This window comes from Onychostoma macrolepis, chromosome 18, assembly GCF_012432095.1.
Source record: "Onychostoma macrolepis isolate SWU-2019 chromosome 18, ASM1243209v1, whole genome shotgun sequence".
NCBI lineage: Eukaryota > Metazoa > Chordata > Actinopteri > Cypriniformes > Cyprinidae > Onychostoma > Onychostoma macrolepis.
The window spans coordinates 8,818,425-8,842,009 of record NC_081172.1 but is presented as its reverse complement, the minus strand read 5'-3'; the positions used below and the strand labels follow the sequence as shown (position 1 = coordinate 8,842,009).

Here is a 23,585-nt window from a genome sequence, read left to right as displayed (position 1 = left end):
TCATCATTCACTCACTCTCATGTGGTTCTGAAAATGTATGACTTTTTGCCATGTGAAATACAAAAGGTTCATTTTTGAAGAAAAACAATGGTCACTATTTTAAATACATTGAAAGTGAATAAGGTCTTGTGGGTCGAATCTCTAACATAACAATAAAAGCAACAAAGAAGTATCATAAAAGTGGTTTAAAAGTTTTGTGTGTTCTATTCAAGGTCTTCTAAAGCCATACAATAACTTTGGATAATTTTAAGTCATTATTCAACGATTATCTTCGTGTCATTGAGTTGAACTCAAAAACTACATAATTTAGACTGGTTTTGTGAACTGGATCAAATGTAGTGCTGTAGTCGAGACCAGCTCTAAACATATTTTCATGGTCTCAACTACAACGCTGATCAAGTGATTCACTGAAAAAAAAAAAAAAAGATTCAAAAGAATCATTTGATTACAAATCAGAGATTTGTAATGTGAACTACTTCTGTGAACTACTTCCATATTGAACTCTCATTGAATAAAAATTTTCAGTTTCAGTCAGTTCACCACAAAAAGCCATTGTACGGATTCTTTGATGAATAAAAAAAGAACAGAATTTATGTAAAACAATTCCTTTTTTAACATTATGAATGTCCTTACTGTCACTTTAACCATGCATTCTTGCTGAATGAAAACATTAGTTTCTTTAAAAAGAAAAAAAAAAAGAAAAATGATAATAATAATAATAATAATAATAATAATATATATATATATATATATATATATATATATATATATATATATATATATATATATATATATATATTAAAAGAAAAACATTCACTATAGAATATTATATATATATATATATATATAATATATTATATATTCCAGTGAACATTTTTCATTTAACTTCTACACAAAGGTTTTTTTTTTTTTTTTGTAATTACGTACACTAATCATTCTTGCACAATACTTCAGGTTGGACACTTTGAAAACTACTTATAACTTTTTTTAATTTTTTCTTAAATTTAGTATTATTGCATAACTGGAATATTTGGTTGATTTATTTTGCAATAATGACTAACTAACTATATATATATATATATATATATATATATATATACATATATATATCTATCTGAATACAGAATTATTATTATTATTTTTTTGGTGAACTACCCTTTAACAGTGCTTAAAAATAAGGCAACTTCTCCCACCTGATTCAAGTGAACTCAGTTGAACCAGTAAACAGAGAAAGATAATGCAGCAAGTGACCTCAAAGCAAACATTATTTTGGGCATTTGACATTTATTGAAATAAGCCTCTGGTCTGCATCTGAAATGTCTACAGTACATCTCAATGCAAATAACAACTCTGAAATATGACACATAGCTGCAGTCACCGTAACCTTTTCAAAACCTCAGCAAACAATGATTAATAACTTATTACGAGTATGAAATCAAACCGTTATCGATCTTAAGTTAAACTTGGATTTGCATATATACTAAGATTGATGTCTGAGCTGTACCATTCTTATATGTTATTTGCACTTTGGTTCACCTGTCTTGATATCCTCTCCATTGCAAACGAAGCCACTTGCATTTCTCTGGCCTTGCAATCTAGCTTTCCTCACGATCACAGAAAGCAATTTAGCCTAAAATCAACATCTCTCACACTCCCCAATTCCCTGATGCGAAACAGAGAGAGAGAGAGAGAAAGACAGACAGACTGTGAATTGGGGAAGGTGGTGATGACAGGAAGACCTGCTCAGAGTCAACAGTGCTGGATATACATGTGCTGAAATGAGCACGTCTCATCCAAACCTTGTTGACTAAATTACATGTGAAGAGAAAATAAAGAGGAAAGAAAGAGATAAAAATAGAGTGAGGCTAGCATACTGCATACAGTGTATATTACAGTGTGCAATATATAAAGGATAATGAAAAGTCATACACATATGTAATATATATTTTATTTTGATTTTTTTCAAAAGAATTTAATAATTTTATTTAGCAAGGATGCATTAATTTGGTCAAAAGACAGAAAGGACATTCATAAAGTCAATGTTGTTTGTAATTCACAAAAACAGCATTTATTTGCAACAGAAATATTTGATAAAATTATAAATGTGAACTTACCAACTCCAAACTTCTGAAAATGTAAAGATTTTGCAGTTTTTCTAAGAGTTTGCAGTCAATTACTGAGTCTGACAATTTAATCTAAATCAATACATTACCAATAGATAAAAATCAATTGCCATTCTACTTTTATTTTCTTGTATTGTATTTCACTCAGAAATGTCACATTATAGACTCAAGAATTCAAGAAAGAGATGTTAAAAAGAATAAATAAATAATAATAAAAAAATGTTGTGGAAAACTATTCTCACTGAAAATGGTAGTTCCAACACACTACATTAAGGTATACAGTGCAGTGTGCTGCACAATTTGTCAAATGTGGGTCATTTGAGTCTTGCATTTCGTGCACATTTGCATACTGCATCCCACACACAGTATGCACACTGCAAAAATAATAAGAGTAGCATGGCTGTACGCTATTCAAAACATAACCTGAGCGAAGTGCATTCAGCCTTTACCGATTCCCCCTTAAAAGCATGTATGAATATGAATTTGCACAGTATGAAATCACATATTGAAAAGCTGTAAATATGGGCACTTCTGAACTGTGTTTTGATTGGCTTGTTTCATTTAATGGATCTGTCATCTCTCAAATGCCACATCCAACCTCCTTCTACAGACAAACAAACATACCAAAAGAGAGTGAGATAAAAGAAAGAGAAGGAGAACATTTCTTCTTATAATACCTCTGGAGTGTCCCTTTCAGATGACGTGACATTGAGAAGTGAATCATTCAGAGGTTAATTAAATGTTGTTTATGCCAAGTGAGAGAAATTACTATACTACCCAGAGAGCGCTAATGCAAAGACGGTGTTCTCTAACCTGCAGAAGCATGTAATTTCCTCTGGCGAGAGAATAATCCATGGCCACGCCACCTCAGCCATTTTAAGCACTGCTGATGACTTGCATAAAGAACCCTAGAAAAAAGACTCACCGTGATATTGGCATAGTTTCGATGACAATTGAGGAGACGAAAGAATAATCACTTTGTATTTACAATGTCTATGCCATTTATAAAAGGTTTAGTGCCAATTATTAGCACAGGAAACTAGCCGCTCCATTGGCCGGCCTTCTTTTAGGCACATCATAACATTTTCCACAGTGAAATGTGTCAATGATACAAGTAACATCAGGCCACTTGATCTGACATCTCAGAAACATGCCGAGACCTTGCTTTTGCTATTTCATTGCTAATAGCTATTATCTAATGCTATTTCATTGCTATTTCATTGTACAATGCATTGTTGAAGGGAAAATCTCACCAAGACTTGTTCAGATTGTGTTTGTTCACAAAAACAAAAGAAAAAGCAAAAATGTAGATCTATTATGAAGTCTATTTTTATCACATTTCCCCAAAATGAAACCCAATTGAGAACTGTAATGTACCTAGACATTTTAATATATTTACAATTCTTAATGATTGTAATTAATTAAATTATATATATATTCTTAATGATTATATACAATATATACAATTCTTAATGATTGTAATTAATTAAATTCTCATATGAGAATTTAATTAATTACAATCATTAAGAATTGTATATATTGTATATAATCATTAAGAATACATATACAATATATATACATATATATATTGTAGGATATCAGAGCGAATCAGACAATTTAAGATTCGATCAGATTGGTGTTAGAACCACCAAAAGAGTCAAATTCTGCAAAGAGGCCCTGGAACAAGACAACGTAATAAATCTGTCCACGATACCCTGGTGCCATGCGTCTGAAGCAAGCCTAAACAACAAGCCTCTTTCACAGAACAGCTTACAACATTGACACAAAGAACACTTATTGATAATTCCAACTCAGGAAGGAGATTGTCAAATTTGGGGCAAGTAACCAAGATTGATGATCAAAGAAACAGCACATCCTGACCAAAATCATTAGTAGAGACTTTGTTGGGTGGGTTCCCCCAACTAGCAGGACTGAAATCACTAAAACCTTTTTGACCTGTGTTCCTCAGAACACATTCTCACATCCACAGGATGCCACAGAAACTGTGTAGATGCACCTAAAATCATCTTAATAGGACTTATGAGCAACTAATCATTTCTATGCATTACTCCATATTATGTATGTAACCCACACTTTTGACTTTCATGTCCTAATCACTCATTGTGTATGTCTTTTTAATAACTATTGAATAGCTTAAGGGTTCATATTCATGCTTTAAACTTTTCTATCAATCAATTCTTTGTCAAATGTATCATATTCTGGTTATAGAAATCCTGTCCAAAATTATACTCTCCAAGAGCGGGAAATTTCGGACCATGTGACTGACCAGATAACATGTTGATTTATGGATTGGGAGGAGAAACAGAGCAACACCACGAGCTAAGACAACATCTAATTGGTTAACACACCATTTTGGGATGTGTCCAAAAGCAGAGTTTAAAAACTCAGGACACCATCAAACTCTCTTTTTTCTGCGTTTTGGTTTTTCTTGCCCTTTTGCCACCGCATTTTGACGCTGCTTTTTTTTTTAGTGCTCTTTGAGTGTGCTCTGGCTTACATGCCAGCTGCTAACACCACGATGAGAAGAAAAACCACTTAGTCTCGTTACATCCTTTCTTTCTTTTACTTTAGTTTATTTTCTTTTCCATTGCGAGTTTCGTGTTCTCAGTTGAAGTTTTGCTGCCACGCCTTGTCTCCGAGTTCAACTCGAGTCTGTGACCACCTCAAAACTTCTACCAGCCACAACTCCGCATCTTCAGCCAATGCCCAACCATTGGCTTCCCAAGACATCACTTCAACGACTACTGAACTTCCAACCAATCAGCAAGTCTTTTAGAGTGTATATATATATATATATTTATAAAATGGATAGTTCCGGTCCTTGATTCTGATTGGTTGAGCCACGTTCAAAGCCATTGAAAATTACACTACTAACCTACACCTTTGTTTACTTTGTGTGCTGCTTGGCAACCACTTTGTTCCAACCATAGACATATATAGACGCCCTATTCGACCGCTCCAGGCACGTAGATACGGCCGCAATCTTGGAACGGTCCACTTGACATCATTCACCATACTGTAGGTTCGCACAGAGCCGTTGGGCCGTTGAGTCGGTTCGCGTCATGCCTAACAACGCCCCTTAGCTGTTATAAATTCACTGTAAACCGCGGCTTCTTGGGGCTTATTGCTTTAATATATACAATATACAGTTTGTGTGTGTGTGTGTAGAAATTACAAAGATAATTACAAACAATAATTACAAAGACATGGCAAGTAACACATCAAATTAAAAAAAAATTCTAAATCACATCTCACACTACCTCACATAAGAGGTTATTACATCACATTTGACCTCAGTGGATAACATCCCATGCAAAAAGTCCTACCGTTATCTGTGGCCATGAAGAGAGCGGTGTACTGGTTGTTGTGAACGTGTGGAGACTCGCGGTCCAGTATGGCTCTGGTGGTGACGTTGCCTTTGAAGGGGTTCACGATTAGCCAGTCTGCCGGGTCTCTCAATACAGTGAACCTGAAAGGCACACATGACCATTAACAGTTACACATGCAGCTTTTAGAATGAGTCTTGCTTTTATAGCTTCAAAATCTCTTTCAGTTTATTTGACCAATTTTTACAGGGACAATCCCCTCAGACTACCTGAGCGCCTTGCTTAAGAACACAATGCTGACAGTTCATGGATTACCCCTTGTGGCATTCAAACCTACAAACTTTTGGTTCCCAGAGCAGATTTTTAACCATTAAGCAACATGACCTCAAGCATTAGTACTACAGAGTGGTGATGGGTTATCAAGAAGGTCAGTTGAAAGTGAAATAAGAAGAAATGGAGCAAGAAGAGCCCCTGAAACATGTAGGAATGATAAATGACCTGCAGCGATACCTCTAAGAGTAATGAGCCGTTTTGTAATTGGGTAACCATGTGATGATATCTTGCGCATGACCTCCAGAACACCTAAGCATGCGTGTATGTACGACTGTATAAAAGCAGTTGCGGTAGTGCTGAAATCTGGAATTGAGTCACTGATTTACAGGCTAAATAAAAAACAAACACACCAAATGAAATGCCAAGTTCTCCGGCATTACTGCTTTTAGGAAACCCATAGAGACTCTTTCAAAACAGAGAAGGGGGATTTCATTTTTTCTGAAACCTCTTGCTGACTCAGATACCTTTCCCAAAAGAACACAAACATTCACACAACCAACAACGATTCCCCCTTCTTAAGGGTTTAAAAAAAAAAAAAAAAAAAAAAACGCAGTTGCTCACTAAAGCAATAACAGAACTGGAAAATGAAGCCACATGAATCTTCATATAATAACAAGTTTAGTCAGTTTATATTCAAGACAAATTTACTATTTGATTAAGATTTGTAATATAGGTAACACTTTATTTTAGGGTCTCTTCCAAGTGGATGCTGCACACTGGTGGTGGTTAAGGAGAGACCCCCCACATGATTGTAAAGCGCTTTGGGTGTATAGCAATACACAATAAAAGCGCTATATAAATGCTTCCTTCCTTCCTTCTTAACTAGTGGCTTATTAGCATGCATATTACGAGAATATTAGCCATTTATTAGTACTAATTAAGCGCATGTTAATGCCTTATTCTACATGACCTTATTCAACATCCCTAATCCTACCCAATACCTAAACTTAACAACTAATTTACTAACTTTTAATAAGCAGCAAATTAGGAATTTATTGAGGGAAAAGTTGAAGTTAATAGCGAATAAGTGTTCCCTATTCTAAAGTGTTACCGTAAAATATGCATGCACAAAATTTTACACATACACTACAGTTCAAAAAGTTTAGGGTTGGTAAGACTTTTTTTTTTAAAGAAGTCTCTTATGCTCGCAAAGCCTGCATTTGATCAAAAATACAGTAAATATGGTAATATTGTGAAATATTATCACAATTTATTGAACTGTTTTAATACATTTTAATTAGTGCTGTCAAACGATTAATCACATCCAAAATAAAAGTTTTTGTTTACATAATACATGTATGTGTGCTGTGTATATTTGTTATGTATATATAAATACACACACATGCATGTATATATTTCAGAAAAATAGGTTATGTTTATATATTAAATATATGGTAACACTTTACAATAAGGTGTCATTTGTTAACATTAGTTAATGTATTAACTAACACGAACAAACAATGAACAATGCATTTATTACACTATTTATTAATCTTTGTTAATGTTAGTTAATGAAAATACAGTTGTTCATAGTTTATTCATGTTAGTTCACAGTGCATTAACTAATGTTAACAAACACAAATTGTGATTTTAATAATGCATTAGTAAATGCTGAAATTAACTTTAACTAAGATTAATAAATGCTGTAGAAGTATTGTTCATTCTTAGTTCATGTTTACTAATGTTGTTAACTAATGTTAACTCATGAACCTTATTGTAAAGTGTTACCAAATATATTTATTTATAACATAAATTATATGATTATAAATATAGACATGTATATACATGTAAATATACACAGAATACACACATATTACGCAAACAAAAACTTTTATTTTGTATGCGATTAATAGCTTGAAAGCACTAATTTTAATATTTTTTAAAAGGATTAAAAAGTATATATATATATATATATATATATATATATATATATATATATATATATATATATATATATATATATATATATATATATATATATATATATATATATATATACACACACACACACACACACACACACACTCATACAATTTTATTAAATATTAATGTGAAGCCAAATCTGAATTGTTAGCAGCCATGTCTGAATTTCCCCTTGGGGATTAATAAAGTATCTATCATCATCATTACTTGAACATCACTTGAACTGCCTAATATTTTATGTGGAACCCCTAATACATTTTTTTTCCCCCTTCAAGATTCTTTGATGAATAGTCCTGCTTGAGCAGCAGTATATTTACATGATTTTTAAACTAACTTAAAAAAAACAAAAAAAAAACATTTATATACAAATATACTGTATACTTTTTTTTTTTTTTTTTTGATTGCTGCACATTTTAAGACATTTTGATACCAGTTGAGATCTAAAATAGGATAGCTTTTACAGTAGCTCCATTGTTCCCCACTGCACTCCCTTTCGACAGCAAAAAAGCACCTTTCACAAAGAAATTCTAGCTTATCAGCATTCTATCACATTTCAGGAAAATGTTCTCTGATTCACGCAGGCAAGCTCTCGGAAACAAACTAGCATGAGATTATCATCACACTGCTCTGGGTACAAATACCTCACATCCTGACTCAGATGTGCAAGAGAATAGTTTGTAATTCTCCTGTAAAATCAGCTGGCATTTGTTAGAGAACTCTCTTCCAGCCTGGAGTATGACACAAAGGCTGTAAATGCAGTCAATGGCTTTATGTCTGGCTTTATGGCCGGCAAAGTGCAATTCACTAACACACATACAGTATACAGTAAAAAGTACGCAAAGCACACATATCAGAATAGCATGGTATTTTTGTAATAGCCTACTATAATAATAATAAAAATCTTTTATTATTATTATTTTTTAAACCATCTGTGTTTTCAATGCCTTTGACTATAAATGTTCAGGTGATCTATTAACACACATGAATAAACACACGCACACCCACATAAGTCAAGGCCATTTTTTAAATTGTATTTTGTTTTATTTATTTATTTATTTATTTGTGCATGTGTTGTCTGCTGTTCAGCCTCACGGCTCTGACAATCCTCCATTTCTTTTCAAACAGCACACTCTAAAACACTTGCAATTCATACAAAACAAATGGATATTTTATTTCTTGAATCTGTTTATCAGACCTTCTACAAAGCCATTAATCAGACAGCCTTAAAGTTTGCAAAGGGGGTGTGGCCTAGATGCTTGATCATACGTATTGTACAAAACTCTTTCAATGCTTTTTTTCCCTAATCTACACACACTGCGCTTCTCTCAATTAGCCTCCTCTCAATGTCATTAGTGTGTCATTAAAAACACATTATGCAAATTAATATGTTATCTATAACGATACGTGCTAATGACCATAAATAAGCTGTCAAAGACTTTTCACCCGTAATCAAAGCTTCGGCTGATGTAGGCGTTTTCATTTCCACACATTGTCACACTAAGACACAAATTACAACAACACAACTAAGGGTACAACAAAGTCCTTGCCTTATTGGCCAAAGTTGTCCATAGTATTCTGCTTACACTAGAAACGATGCAGAAAAAAATTGATTTGCCAGCATGTCTAAAGGAGAATCTGGGTCGGACCTTTTCTAGTCTCAAAGTCCACAGCGAAAGGATGAAAGACTCAAAAGTTTAATCAGCATCCAATTTAGTCTGTAAAAAAGTAAGCTTGTGAGTATGTGGCCGGTCTTGAGCGTAGCTCGGTTATTAATCCTGATGCAGGGCATCATGGGTCTCTTGCTTTATGCACAGTGATATTTTTCTGGCTACAGCATCAGGGCTCCAGTCTCTGACAGCAATTGTTTCAGACACATGCTGGAAAAGCATGCAGAAATAACTACTCACTTAAAATTGCATTTGTGTGAATGTGTGCAGTGTTAATCTCATCAACAATATTGCAAAAGAAAATGCTTGTTAATAAAAGATCTTATTAAAGATAGAAGGAAAATAAGCAGCATAATGTTAATTCAGGGTTTGCAAATCCCTGGGAGTTTGTAAGGGAACTGCAGGGAGTTTGTGAGTTTATGAAAAGCTAATAATGAATTCAATCATAAAATATTTAAATGAAAATATAAACAGTTAAAATGTAACACTACTAAAAACATTACATATTTTAGATTACCTGCATGTTTACCTGTTTACCTGCATGTTGTGACCATTAACTGACATCAGAGAGTTGTGAACATGCAAATGTGCAGTCACCCAAAAATTTAAATTCTAAATATTCTTTTAATTTATAATCTCTTCATCGGGTACTTCAAGTAAATATTTTAGAGGTTCAATGGGGTCCAGCTGACAAAAAGTCTGGGAATCCCTGCAATAATTAATTGTTTTTAATTAAAATATACTGTTAACAAACATATGATGAGAAGATATTAACAATGTAATAATGATTAGTACAATGAGTAATGCACAATGATTTAGAAAGAATTTGACCGTATTATTTAAAACACTCATATTTCTATTATAAGGATATTTTGTGGATTCAAATTATGCCATCTAAGTCAGAATAAAACAAAAATGACATGAAATGTTTGCTAAAATTAAATAATATTTTCATCCAAAAATAAAAATAACCGCATATGCATTTAGCATGTCACTTGACACATTTTTAACAATTCATTAGATGTCCATGCACAACCCCTAATGTTCCTTAAAACTGAGGCCAGTTGCATAAACTTAGCCAATATATTAAAACAGTGTTTTCAGCAGTAATCAATCGTACTTCTTAGATTCAAAAAGTTTGTGTTTAGTAACTGATTTAAAAATGTTATAGCGAGTTTTCATGAAAAAAATTAATAAAAATAAAAATGATGACTTACTGTACTTGTACGACTAGTCTAAGGCCCCGTTTAAGTTACACTAGTGCGTTTTCGTTTTAAAACGGCGTTTTAGAATGAAAATTATCCCCGTTTCCACTGGCGTTTCCACTGCGTTTAGGAAATGATCTCCGTTTCAACTACACAACCGAAAACGCATGCCACGTGACCATTCATACAGGTACAACCATAGATTTGTATAGGTAGATCTCTATTATTTAGATGGCGGACGCGTCTGCGTGCTTGGAGCGGTCGAATGGGGAATCTACCCATACATATCTATGGGTACAACAACGAGCATGATGTTATTGTTTACCCGATCGTCAAGGATACGCAGTGTGAATGTGGGCAGCCACGCCATCATTTTCAAAAGTCTCCGTTTTGGTCCGTTTACACTGAAACGCTACCCCGGAGTTTTCAAACTAAAACGAGGTCTGCAGCGTTTTCAAAAGTCTCCGTTTTCGACCTCGAAAATGCCGGAGTAGTGTAGGCATAACCGTAACAAAAGTCATGCATTTTAAAACGAAAACGCATAATGTAAACGGGGCCTAAGAATTCTAAGCAACTGGCTGCTGTTCCTAAAGACAAAAACAAAAACCTCTATTTCAGCCACAAGTGCACAATAGCAACTGCTCACAAAACATACAAGCTCACTTCACCAGGTTAGGGCATTGGCCTTCAACCCCCCCAAAAAAAACACTGCTGCTTCTTCACCACAATCTAAAATGTAAGAAATGCCTCTCCTTGAGCCACTTCTTCCATATAATTTTTACTCCCCTTACCCTTTCATGAGGTGTCAGGCCTGGAGAGGGCCCGTGGTGTGGTGCATATTTATGCTTCTGTATCACTGCGAGGGCACGGAGGCCAGAGGGGCTTTTCTCCACGTTACCTTCTAATAGAGAACAGGGGAAAGCTGCAAACAGGCTTCTCTGCCAGCAGGAGGGTCATTCTGGCATCTTTGTACATAAATTCTGTTCCTTTTATTCCTGGTCTGTGCTAAGGATTGGATCTACGTGAGGAGAAACCAATGCTGTCTCACAAGTTGAACTGTGGACTGTGTAAACCAACAATTTCTCTAATAAAGATCCATGTTACATAGAAGCAAATAATAAAGGGTGGATTTAAAGTGCACAACATCTTTGCTACTAACAGCATTAAACTAAACTAATAAATAAGTAAATAAAGAGAACACACACACATATTCTTGAGCTTTTTTTTTGTGAAACTTTAGACTTGATGTGAAACCTTGTTGTTCAAATATTAATGTGTGCTCTCTTTTTACTGTTCCGTTGAGCTGAGTTTCATGCTATAGCCCAAAAATAAAGTCCTCTTTATCAGCAAACATACATCTGCAGGGATGAAGTGGCACACTTACACTAATGCTGACCGTCCTGTGTTTGTAAAATAGGATGGATGCACCCATTAGGATATTACTTTTAGCCTTTGAAATGCAATAGCAGCGTGGTTTGGAACTGGACATCTCTTTCTGAGTGAAGATACAATAAAAATAGAGGGAGAAAGACAAAGAAAGTCGCCTTTCCCAAACGCAGCATCATTCCCGTTCTAAGTTCATCTCTCTGTGGGATTTATCCACACTGGCTAAACTGAACTCAACTCCCACATGTGCATCCGCTGGACCCCAGATCAGTGCGCAAAGATGCAGAGGTTGATGAAAAACAGCTGTGCCATAAACTCTCCCTCCGCTCTCATGTCTAGGACAAATTGCTGTTGTCACCCCTGCAGATATTTCGGTTTCATATTGGCAGAAAGAGCTGTACAAAGGAAATAAATGTGACAGGGAGGCAGGAAAATATAAACAGGGGGAGACGGCCCATCAATCAGCCATGGTCAGACTCAGAGGGAATCAGACCCCTTCTGTGGGTGCAGTCCGCTCTGCCAGCCTGTCCATTAACTCCTCGTTAAAGTTCAGATTGTTGCTCGCCGTCCATTCATCTCACTCTGTTGCTTAACCCTCTGACAGCCTTCACAGGTTCAGTGCGCACACACACACACACACACACACTTTCTCCAGGGTTGGGGAATTAACTTTGAAAAGGCAGCTTGTCAAGTTTCAAGCTACTTATATTTTAAAGTATAAACTACATTTATATTACCAAATACTTGCATATATACTTTTATATTTTATTTACTTTTTAAAATGTTTTTAAAAGCAGTCTCTTATGCTCACCAAGGCTGTATTTATTTGATCAAAAATACAGTTAAAACATTAATATTACAAAATATTATTACAGTTTAAATGTTTTAACATTTTTCTATTTTAATATACTTTTAAATGTAATTATTCTTGTGATGACAAATTATATAACAATAATTATACATATTCTTGTATTTAGATAACTAATTTTTTAATGTTATGTTAACTAATATAAATTAAAATATATTCAAGCAATACTAATGTCTTTATCTGTTTTACATGCAATATAAATTTATTGGTTATAATATTGCCAGTTATTTCTACTCTTTCCAAAAAAAAAGTATAGTTTCAAGCAAAGCCACAGCAAAAAAATGTTGTCGTCTTCAAGAAACACATACGTAGTAATGGTGTTCTCGAATGAATCTGTGTTTCGAACAAACTGCTTGAGGGAACGATTCAAAGATTCAATCATGTAATGTCGCACATTAATGATTCTGAGTTTTTAAAGAATCAATTTTTTTAATGATTCCCAGACCGACTGATAAAGACACTTGTTTTATTCCTAAATGAATAATTGTTCTGAACAAATTGGTAGAACAAATGACTCAAGGACTCAATCATTGAGTTTGTCGCCACCTACTGGCTCAGTGATGCAGAAAGCAGTGTATATGGAAATTAACACCATTAACCAAAGTTAATAAATGCTGTAAAATTATTGTTATATCATGTTAGCAATTGCATTGTTACAATACTTTATATAGAGCATAAAGAACAGACATTATGGTGAAAAATGAAGGAAAAACCCCTGAATAATAAAAGTTGAATAATAATTTCCATTTTATACACTCAGAAAAAGTGTCACAGGGTGGCACCTTAAGGTACAAAAGCTAAAAGGTACATTCTCGTCCCTTATTTCCCCTAAATGGTACATACTAGTACCTTAAATATACATATTAATATTTTAAAAGTACATAATACCAGCTTTTGAAAAGTTACTGCCCCAGTGACAGTTCTGTACTTTTTTTCCTGAGCGTGTAGGTCTATGTACCATCTGGAACCTGCTTAAGGACCCCCTGGTTAGAGGGAGGCAACTTAGCTGGACAAGACGTGATACTAGGACCTCTTAGAACAATGCTGTTTCCAACTGAGACTCCCATAAGCAAAGATGTGCCAAGCTGTGCAAAGTTTATTCAGCCACTGAGGATTGAGGAGCATGTGTTCAGACAAACGTTCACTTGATTACTGTAAGCTTAAGCAAAGACTGTGAGAATCATCAAAGCTCTTTGTGTGGTATCAGCAGTCAAGCGTACGGACACACCACACACACTCCCAGATCCATCCCCTATCTCTTTCACACTTTTTTAAGAGCTCACTGCATGAGAACTAAACTGCATAACCGAGGTAACAGGAAGCACTACCTCAGCTTCATTTCCATAAATTATCATGCCTCAGCAATGCAATACATAAAATCTAATTTATTATCATAATAAGGCACAAAAAGCAGCTCTTTGCATCGGTTGAAAATCATAACCCTGTAATTAAGTCAGAGGAAACCAATTTATCCATGCTTCAGAGAGGCCTTGCCACTCACAGTCTTTCCTGTTGGCACCTTTTGGATAGTTTTAATTATTTAACCGCATAATGGCTGTCTCTCACAACTGTTTCCTAGACTAATACCACGTTACTCATTATTAATGTCAAGAGGAAATAGAGATCAGACACAGTTTTGTTGCAGTCTGTCTATTTCCGTAGGACAAGCCTATATTTTATGAATTTGCATGAAAATGAGCCAAAATGGTTTCCTGCAGCATACAATCAGAGTTGTGCAAGTTTCTTTCCCTTCAAAGATTCCTATTGCCCTCAGACACCAAAGTAGTTCTATTGGCTGAAAGAACTTTAAATGTGCACTCTATTCTGTGCCAGACATACTGTATGTATACCACCATTCAAAAGCATAGGGCTAGTGCGATTTTTTGAAACACTTATTCAGCAAAGGATGCATTAACTTGTTTATAAGTAACAGTAAAGACATGTTAAAAAAGATTTATATTTTAAATAAATGCTGTTTTTTTTCTATTCATCAGAGAATTCTAGAAAAAAAATAAATTGTGGTTTCCACACACACACACAAAAATAATAATAATAATAATATTAATAAATATTATTAGTCTAATAGCATATTAGAATGATTTCTGAAGAATCATGGAATACTGAAGACTGAAAATTCGGCATTGCAATCACATATTAAAATAGTTTCAAAAGTAAAAAAAATAAAATATTATAATATTTTAAATGATACATTTTTAAAATCAAATATTCCTGTTTTTATTGTTTTCAAAAAAAAAAAGAAAAAGAAAAGAAAAACAAAGTAACATGACGTTTAATAAAGTTTATTAATATTATTTTTACCAATTATTTTGGGAAAAAAAATCAATAAAAAGAGGAATCAGTAAAGAAAGTACTATCTCTTACCAACAACCTTCTATTGTAAAACAGAGGTCAAATATCAAAACTAGTCTGACTGTTCAAATTCTATACTTTGTCAATATTAAATCTGAATTATTTGACATATCAGCATTCAATAAAATGTAAAAAAAATCATGAGGCCCTCACTTCACTGCCCCGTGCAAGGAAATAAGACAAGAAACTAGCTTGGAATTATATCTGACACTGTGGAACTAATGAGGAAAACCAACCGTATCTTGTTTCTGTGTGAGAAATGGTTACTCCCATAAAGAAAGGAGTCACAGAGGCCAAGCGTCTTTATATTTATCACAATTAATTCAGTTTTTCTGAGTGCAGTTATTCTTTTGAGCAGGCACTGCAGAGTAAGCGAGACCTGACGTGAACCAGCCCAAACTCTTCCCTCCTCCGCTGTCACCAAACTCTCAGTGCAGCTCACAAGAGATTATTCTGAATGCTGCTTACTTGTTTTATTTATTTTTAAGACAATCTTTAAGTTCAGGAACTCGGTAGAATAAGGGGTCGCTGTGGTCCTCTGAGTTTCCAGAGATGTGAAGGCAACAGAGTTGTCGTTAATTAAAACAGACAGCCATACTATAGTATTGCATTGTTGAATAGAGGAAGAGGGACCTCCAGATAAACAGTGCACACACATACAATTACTGGTGATTAATCATCGCGTACAAATTACAGCAACTTAAACTTAACTCTACAAAAGAGTTCATTTAACACTGGTGATTAATTAACGGTTCGCCCACATATACACAAAGAGACATAAACATATACAAACCCACAGCACCCACATAATGCACTATAGGAACAACCAAAGTCAAGTGCAATTACAAAAACATTTTGCATCTAAATGGATTATGTGTCATTGCAATACCATACAAAACCCAATTATATTTACACAAGCTGGGAGAGCAAGATGTCTTAAAACCATTTAAACTCATTTATGCCATATTAAAAATGTCAAAACCTCTAAATACGAAGGTATAGTTCTACATAAAAAATGACATATCTGGAGTAAATCAACATTTACGTGTACTGTTGAGTTCTCATTAACATTTGTTGGTAGCACAGAACCTAAATTGACAAATTTGTCAATTGTCCTGCCAACAAATGTCAGCGGATCTAAAGCATATTTGCAAATTTAGTTTTATTACCTGGTTTCCTTTAATAAGTTTTAGGCCAGCTGAGCAAAGCAAGTGAGTTTAAGTTACAGTGAATGTCTTATTAAAAAACATGCACTAACAAAATTAACTTATTTTAGTTAAAACTTCTACTTTGGAATATAATCGCCTGTACAGAGGACCTCTGACATTAGGCAACCTTGGAGATACAAAGGTTGAGATCCTCCGCTCTAATGAGAAGAAAACTGTCCTGTCATCTAGACATGGCCTGTCATCCTTCAGTACTTGCTGAGTACTGCAGTTCCAATACAACTAATGAGAGAATGGTGCAACAGAAGCAGATCCCACGAAGGAGGAAGTAGCTCAGTCACATCCCGTAGGTCATCAGAGCAAAGGGGTGAGAGGAGAGAAATACATGTTCTGCATCTCATTAAATGTCACTATCCCAGCCTGCACTGAGGAGTGAACAGCAATGTCAGGACCATCTTAACATCACTAAACAAACATACAAAGTCACTTTAAATATCATCCAGCATATTGGCTGTGATATACAAACGAACATTTGTTAAATATCAAGCGTGGTAGTGCAGGTGTGAGAGTGTTTCACTAAAACGGCACAGATGATACCGCGTCTGCACAGACTGCAGCTGTGTCCAAAGCAATGGCATCACTTAACAGCTTTCACTGCTGACAAAGATACATCCATTAACATGCTTTTTATCTTACGAACACTCTAACACGCATATGGAGAAATAAATGAGCACCAATACAATATTACCACTCAAATCTGCTATAAAATGTGAATAGATATTTGATATTACAGTCAGATGAGGAATTGTTATGCTGCGTAAAATGAATTGTGAATCATCATTTAACATGCGTTGAAACCATTTCTCATAAAATCATACAAAAGACCTTGAATAAATTCAGCTGCAGTACATTTAAAGAACATTTTTCTTTTTAATAAATGAATACACAATGAGTTAGTGTTAACATGAAATGCTGTTCACAACCCATAATGTGATGTATTTCAGAATGAAAAAGGATATTCTAGAAGAGAGGGGCTTGGTTTTATGCATTTCGAATTTATTTATATTTGTTTTACATAAAGATTCCATTAATCATTTTTTTTTTTTAATCTACAACATTTTTTTTTTTGGTTCTGTTTTGTTCTTTTTATTTTTTCCCCTTGATGTGATTTAATTTCAAAGTAATCTGAATTATTAATAAATTTCACATAAAAACTGAAAAAGTGAGTGTTCTAAAACTTTTAACTTGTGTGTTTAAAAAGAGTAAATAGTACATTTTTATATTCGATCTATTTTTTAATTAGAAAGATATCTAATATCTAGCACAATGTGGCAAATTCCTAGTAGCTGTAGAATATGTAAATAATACGTGTCTTCAGGAATGAGGTGTCTTGATCTTGACTATGCGGTATATAAAGAGATGGGAGAAATTCCCTACACAAACAGGCTCCAGCTGTCTTTTCAGTGTCTTTATCCTCCTTTTCTCAGAGTTTTAAACTGCAGCACAGCCAAAGGGAGGAACAAACTCAGAATTATGTATACAGGGCTTTTCTGAAACTTTTTTTTTTTGGAGCAAGATCAACTCAAAGACAGCTTTGAAGCAGAGTTGGACTGGGATTTATGCACTGATCCAGGGGAAAGTGCTATATTTTGGATGTGGATGGTAATCTGCAGGGGAACAACCGTTACCCAAGACCTGCTATTATAATATTCCATACAGACACTAAAATATGACTGCACTCATTAAAGATCCTCTTTGATTTGGTCAGGAATACTATAACTATGCATTGATTGCTATGGAACAGATGGAAAAATCATGCAAAAAGATTAAATTGTAATGGGTAGATTAAAAGGTTTGCAAGTTTGCACCGTCAATTGCACCCTCAACAAACTACTAATATTTCCAGAAATAACAATGACTGACTGAAGTGTAGTATCTTTTGGTGTTATAAAAATATGACACAAAAACTTACAACAGTCACTGATATTGTTAGAAGTATTAGTGAAGGTTATATAGTTAAAAGTGAAAAATGAACATTGTGTATAATACCAAACCTTGGTGGTAGTATTTGCAAAAGCAACCACTGTTTCAACAACAAAAACTTTGTCAACATAAGCTAATACAAATAGAATTTAATCTATTTTACAAATTCTACCCAGTGTATTTCACAGTCGTCTCCTCAGCATCACTCCTAACGACCTGTGGCGGTGAGGGAGCTTGCACCCAACGAGCCTTCCCATAATTCTGATAGAGTCTGTGTTTGTGATTTCCCTCAGGCTAGCATTGATGCACAGCTCACCTTATCCTGACAACCCTGACAGAGCTAAATAAAGGGGTGGCGATGGAAGAAAACTCTAAAAACCTTTGAGCAAACACATCAGAGACCCCAAAATCTTAACATTGCCTGACATGCTCCTCTGAATTACTCACTCAGAGGAGCACTCAGAGGAACGTCTGATAAAGACTGATTTGAGCTCAAATAAGAGCTCCAAACATGTCTGCAACAAAGAGCCACTGAAAAGCATAATGATCCTGAAGTGTGCCAGGTTTTATTTCACAAAAGTATCAAGCTAAATATATGGACTGCTGTTAGATCCTAAACAATCAGACCATTCTTAGATCTGGAAATTTCCTGTAATTCACCAAAATGATTGAATCGATAAACGGCAAACAAACAAACTCTAATAAATAAATCCCTCTAGACCATTTTCCTTTTATCTTTTATCAATAGAAATATAAAACTGGCAGGATGTGAAAAGCACTCTTATGCATTATGGTTCCTGTACAAGCTTTTTATGATAGAGAACAATATGTCTGTATGGAAAAATCGATGTCATTTCTGTCAGTTCAAAAGAAAACATAGAATATTCAAACTAAATTAGAGGATGCATTAAAAGGAATAGAATCAGACATCAAACAAGACCTAACAATGGGTGTTTTTTTTCCTCATAGAACCAGAACCACAACCTATGTTTGTAGAATATAAACTAAAACTATAGAAACAAATACAAAAGTTTTTATTTAACTTGATCTTTTGATAGTATTTATCCAGGCTTCAAATCAAAGGTCTATAATGGTTATAATACTCTTGTTGCTCGCAATTACAATTCCACAATCTGTAGCTCTTGATAAGTCTACTAATTCTGCAGCTATTTTAATGTTTGTCTTTTATCAAGGACGCCTGACTGCATATCTTTTACAATGCAGTCCTTAAGAAGTACCATGGGACACAGGTAGAAAAACAGATCAATGGGCTTTCACTTTCTTTTGTACTCTTTGCCCTTGCTAGGGGGCAATCTTTGGGGCAGCTTCTGCTAATATAAGCCTTAAAAGAAATTCATGCCATATCAGAACTGTTTTAAAGGGAATGTGGGCCATAAGTACAGAAAAAAAGTGAAAATGATAATGAGTGAAAAAGAGATGGATAGAACAATAGATAAAATGACAAAACGATAAGCAGAACAAGAGACAGATAGATAGACAGACAGACAGACAGACAGGCAGACTGACTGACAGAATGCTAGAACGATAGATAGATAGATAGACAGACAGACAGACAGACAGACAGACAGACAGACAGACAGACAGAGCGATTGACATACAGACAGACAGGCCGACTGACTTACAGAACTTACAGAATGAAAGAACGATAGAACGATGATAGATTAGATAGATAGATAGATAGATAGATAGATAGATAGATAGATAGATAGATAGATAGATAGATAGATAGATAGATAGATAGATAGATAGATAGATAGATAGATAGATAGACAGACAGATAGATAGATAGACAGACAGATAGATAGATAGATAGATAGATAGATATAGACAGACAGACAGACAGACAGACAGACAGGCCGACTGACTGACAGATAGACAGACAGACAGACAGACAAGACAGAGTGACAGATATACAGACAGGCCGGCTGACTGACAGAACGATAGAATGACAGAACAATAGATAGATAGATAGATAGATAGATAGATAGATAGATAGATAGATAGATAGATAGATAGATAGACAGACAGACAGACAGACAGACAGACAGACAGACAGACAGACAGACAGACAGACAGACAGACAGACAGACAGATAAACAGAGAAAAAGATGATAGATACTAGAACACTAGATAGAAAAACAAGAGAGAGACAGACAGATACACAGACAGACAGATAGAGGCAGACAGGCTGACCGACTGATTGATAGACAGACAGACAGAAAGACAGACAGACAGATAGCTTCTCTCAAGCTTTCCCTCTGTCCTTCCTTTTCATTTTGCTGCAGCTTGTTCTTTTTTCTTACTCAGTTCTGCCACTTATAGCCTCAGGTGAAAGCTATGGTACTTCAAAGAGCCTTTTACTGGCAAAAGGAGATCAAAAGAGGTGAGGCAGGCAGTGAGAGGACAGATATAGAAGAGATGAAGAATGAAGAGAGGACAGAATGAGAAAGAGAAGGGAGAGAGCTCATATGGTTTGTGATGAGGAGGGCTCACTCTAACTAGCAGGATGTAGCGGTAATAATGGCAGAGCACATGATCACAGCGGCGCACCAAGTTTCATACTGTGAGTTTCATACACGCTCAGCGGACACGACGAATCACAGGAGCCTGTTTAAATTCTCCTGATCTGAACAAGCGTGGCACAGCTTACACTGAGATCACATAACAAATGCAAATGTGTACACACCACATCTACAGCTAAGAAGGTTGAGGGAATGAACAAAGGAGGAATAGAGGAAGAGTGTGAGAAAATGTGCTCAAGCGCACACAGCTGCTTTTTGATTTTAAAACATTAACTTTCCTGTAGCTCAAACATTTATGGAGCTATAAGCACCAAGGTCCTGGGTTTGATTCCCAGGGAGATAAAGAACTGAAAAAACTGTAAATGTGCAGCTTGAATGCAATGCAAATCACTTTGGATAAAACCATCAACATAAGAGGATGCATCAAACACATAAATGCAAATATTTTTGTATTTTTGCTTTTTGCATTACCTTATTGATAAAGGTAATGAGGCTTCAAGGAAAGTTAAAAGCTACATTAAAGTAATGGTCTGTCAGAAGTCTCTAAGAATCATTTTAAAGGTAATGACTCCAAGAACTTGGTCAATTATGTCGTTGGGCAGCAAGATGAATGTCTGCACAGATGGTCAAACTCTGAGAACGCAGCAAATATACTGGAAGCAGGACTAAGAACGGTAAGACAAGAATAACCACATTGAGATGTCTAAGTGACAGGGGTCATGCTATCCTGCTCGTCCAAGGCTTTGGTTAGTTTGTGCTGTCATCGCAATCTACCCTGTCAGAATCCAATGAGAATGTATGTGTATGTGTAAACTATGTACAGTATCTCACAGGAGTCAGTACACCCCTCACATTTTTGTAAATATTTTTTTATATCTTTTCATGTGACAACACTGAAGAAATGGCACTTTGCATCAATGTAAAGTAGTGAGTGTACAGCCATAGGCGTAAATCCTGGGGGGGGGGTTGTCCCCCCTAAAAATATCATTACAAGTGACTCCGTGCATTCAAAATAATATAATGGACATATACTCAAAATAATTGTGCGAGTAGTAAAACAAAATAAATGCAAAAAAACGTTTTAAGTTCAGAAATGTTTTGATTCCCCCCTCCCTTGCCTCACAGTGGTTTGGTCCACTGCCTGCTTTCCTCTTTTACCGATACACACACACACACACACACATGAGTCCGGAGGGAGAGAGCAAGTTCCTCAGTAACAGTTAGTTATGTGTAAGTAACTTAGGCTGTCAAGGCTATTTTATTCTCTTTAAACATCGGGTGAAATGATTCTTTCTCTTTAATACAGATGATGCTGGATCATTAATAAATTAGTCATGACAAAAAAATTATGATATCCAATGCTTTTTCTATGAGCGATTATAAGGTTAACAAGCTTAAAGGGATAGTTCACCCAAAAATGAAAATTCTGTCATCATTTACTCACCCTCAAGTAGTTCCAAACCTGTATGAATTTCTTTGTTCTGCCGAACACAAAGGAAGATATTTTGAAGAAAGTTTGTAACCAGGCTGTTTTGGGGCACCATTGACTTCCATAGTAGGAAAAAAATACTATGGAAGTCAATGGTGCCCCAGAACTGCTCTGTTTCCCACATTCTTCAGAATATCTTTCTTTGTGTTCAGCAGAACAAAGACATTCGTACAGGTTTGGAACTACTTGAGGGTGAGTAAATGATGACAGAATTTTCATTTTTGGGTGAACTATCCCTTTAATACCGTAGCTTGTCACCCACTACAACTAACACGGCGATAAGCCTGTGTGTGAACTGATATTATGCTAATATTGTAGACCTACTTATGTGTTGGGTTTTGCTCAATATGATGTTAAGTGGCAGATCAGTGGGTTTAATGCGGTTGAATATCTAAAGAGACGTACTCGGTTTCAGACGAAACCTAAAATACTATGGATGACGCAAAATAATAATTATAATATGACCGCGTGGTGAACCATATGAACCGAACTCATATTTAAACACAGTCCATGCTATGTACACATGCTGTGTACGCATAGCTATCCTTATAAGTACAATTTTGGCTGTATTATTTGTGTCCCCTTCAAAAATTGCTCTTGAGAAATTTTATGTTTATTGTCCCCCCCTACTGTTAGATTATTTTGTATAGAATTTACGCCCCTGTGTACAGCTTGTATAACAGTGTAAATTTGCTTTCCCCTCAAAATAACTCAACACACAGCCATTAATGTCTAAACCGCTGGCCACAAAAGTGAATACACCCCTAAGTGAAAATGTCCAAATTAGCCATTTTCTCTCCCCGGTGTCATGTGACTCGTTAGTATTACAAGGTCTCAGGTGTGAATGGGGAGCAGGTGTGTGTAGGATCTCTGTACGGTGAAACAGGTCACCATGTGAGATATTGAGCCATCGAATCAACTCAGTCAAGAAGAATCTAAAGATTCTTCCCCCCAAAATTCATCACAAGGACTAAAAAACTAATCATGCTATCACATGACGTCACTATTCTATAGTGGTTTCCTGTCAGAGTTTTCTTCTCTACTCAGAATGGTGACAATGATTAACTCAATCAAGGAAAACAACAAAGATCTCTTTGTATCAGGAAGAACCTCGTGATCAGGAAATGTATGGAACTATAGTAACGCCACGGACATGATTAAATTAACTGACGCCCTCAGGAC

At 35.3% G+C, this 23,585-nt stretch overlaps 1 protein-coding gene across 3 annotated transcripts in view; it reads right to left on the bottom strand.

Moving 5' to 3' along the window:
* cdh13 (cadherin 13, H-cadherin (heart)) overlaps positions 1-23,585 on the bottom strand; it is a 341,165-nt gene that overhangs the window by 23,986 nt on the left and 293,594 nt on the right. For all 3 annotated transcript variants that reach the window (XM_058751362.1, XM_058751363.1, XM_058751364.1), the window contains one exon: positions 5,471-5,613. In XM_058751362.1, coding sequence (XP_058607345.1) covers positions 5,471-5,613 — 143 coding nt within the window. The remainder of the gene's footprint in view (positions 1-5,470; positions 5,614-23,585) is intronic.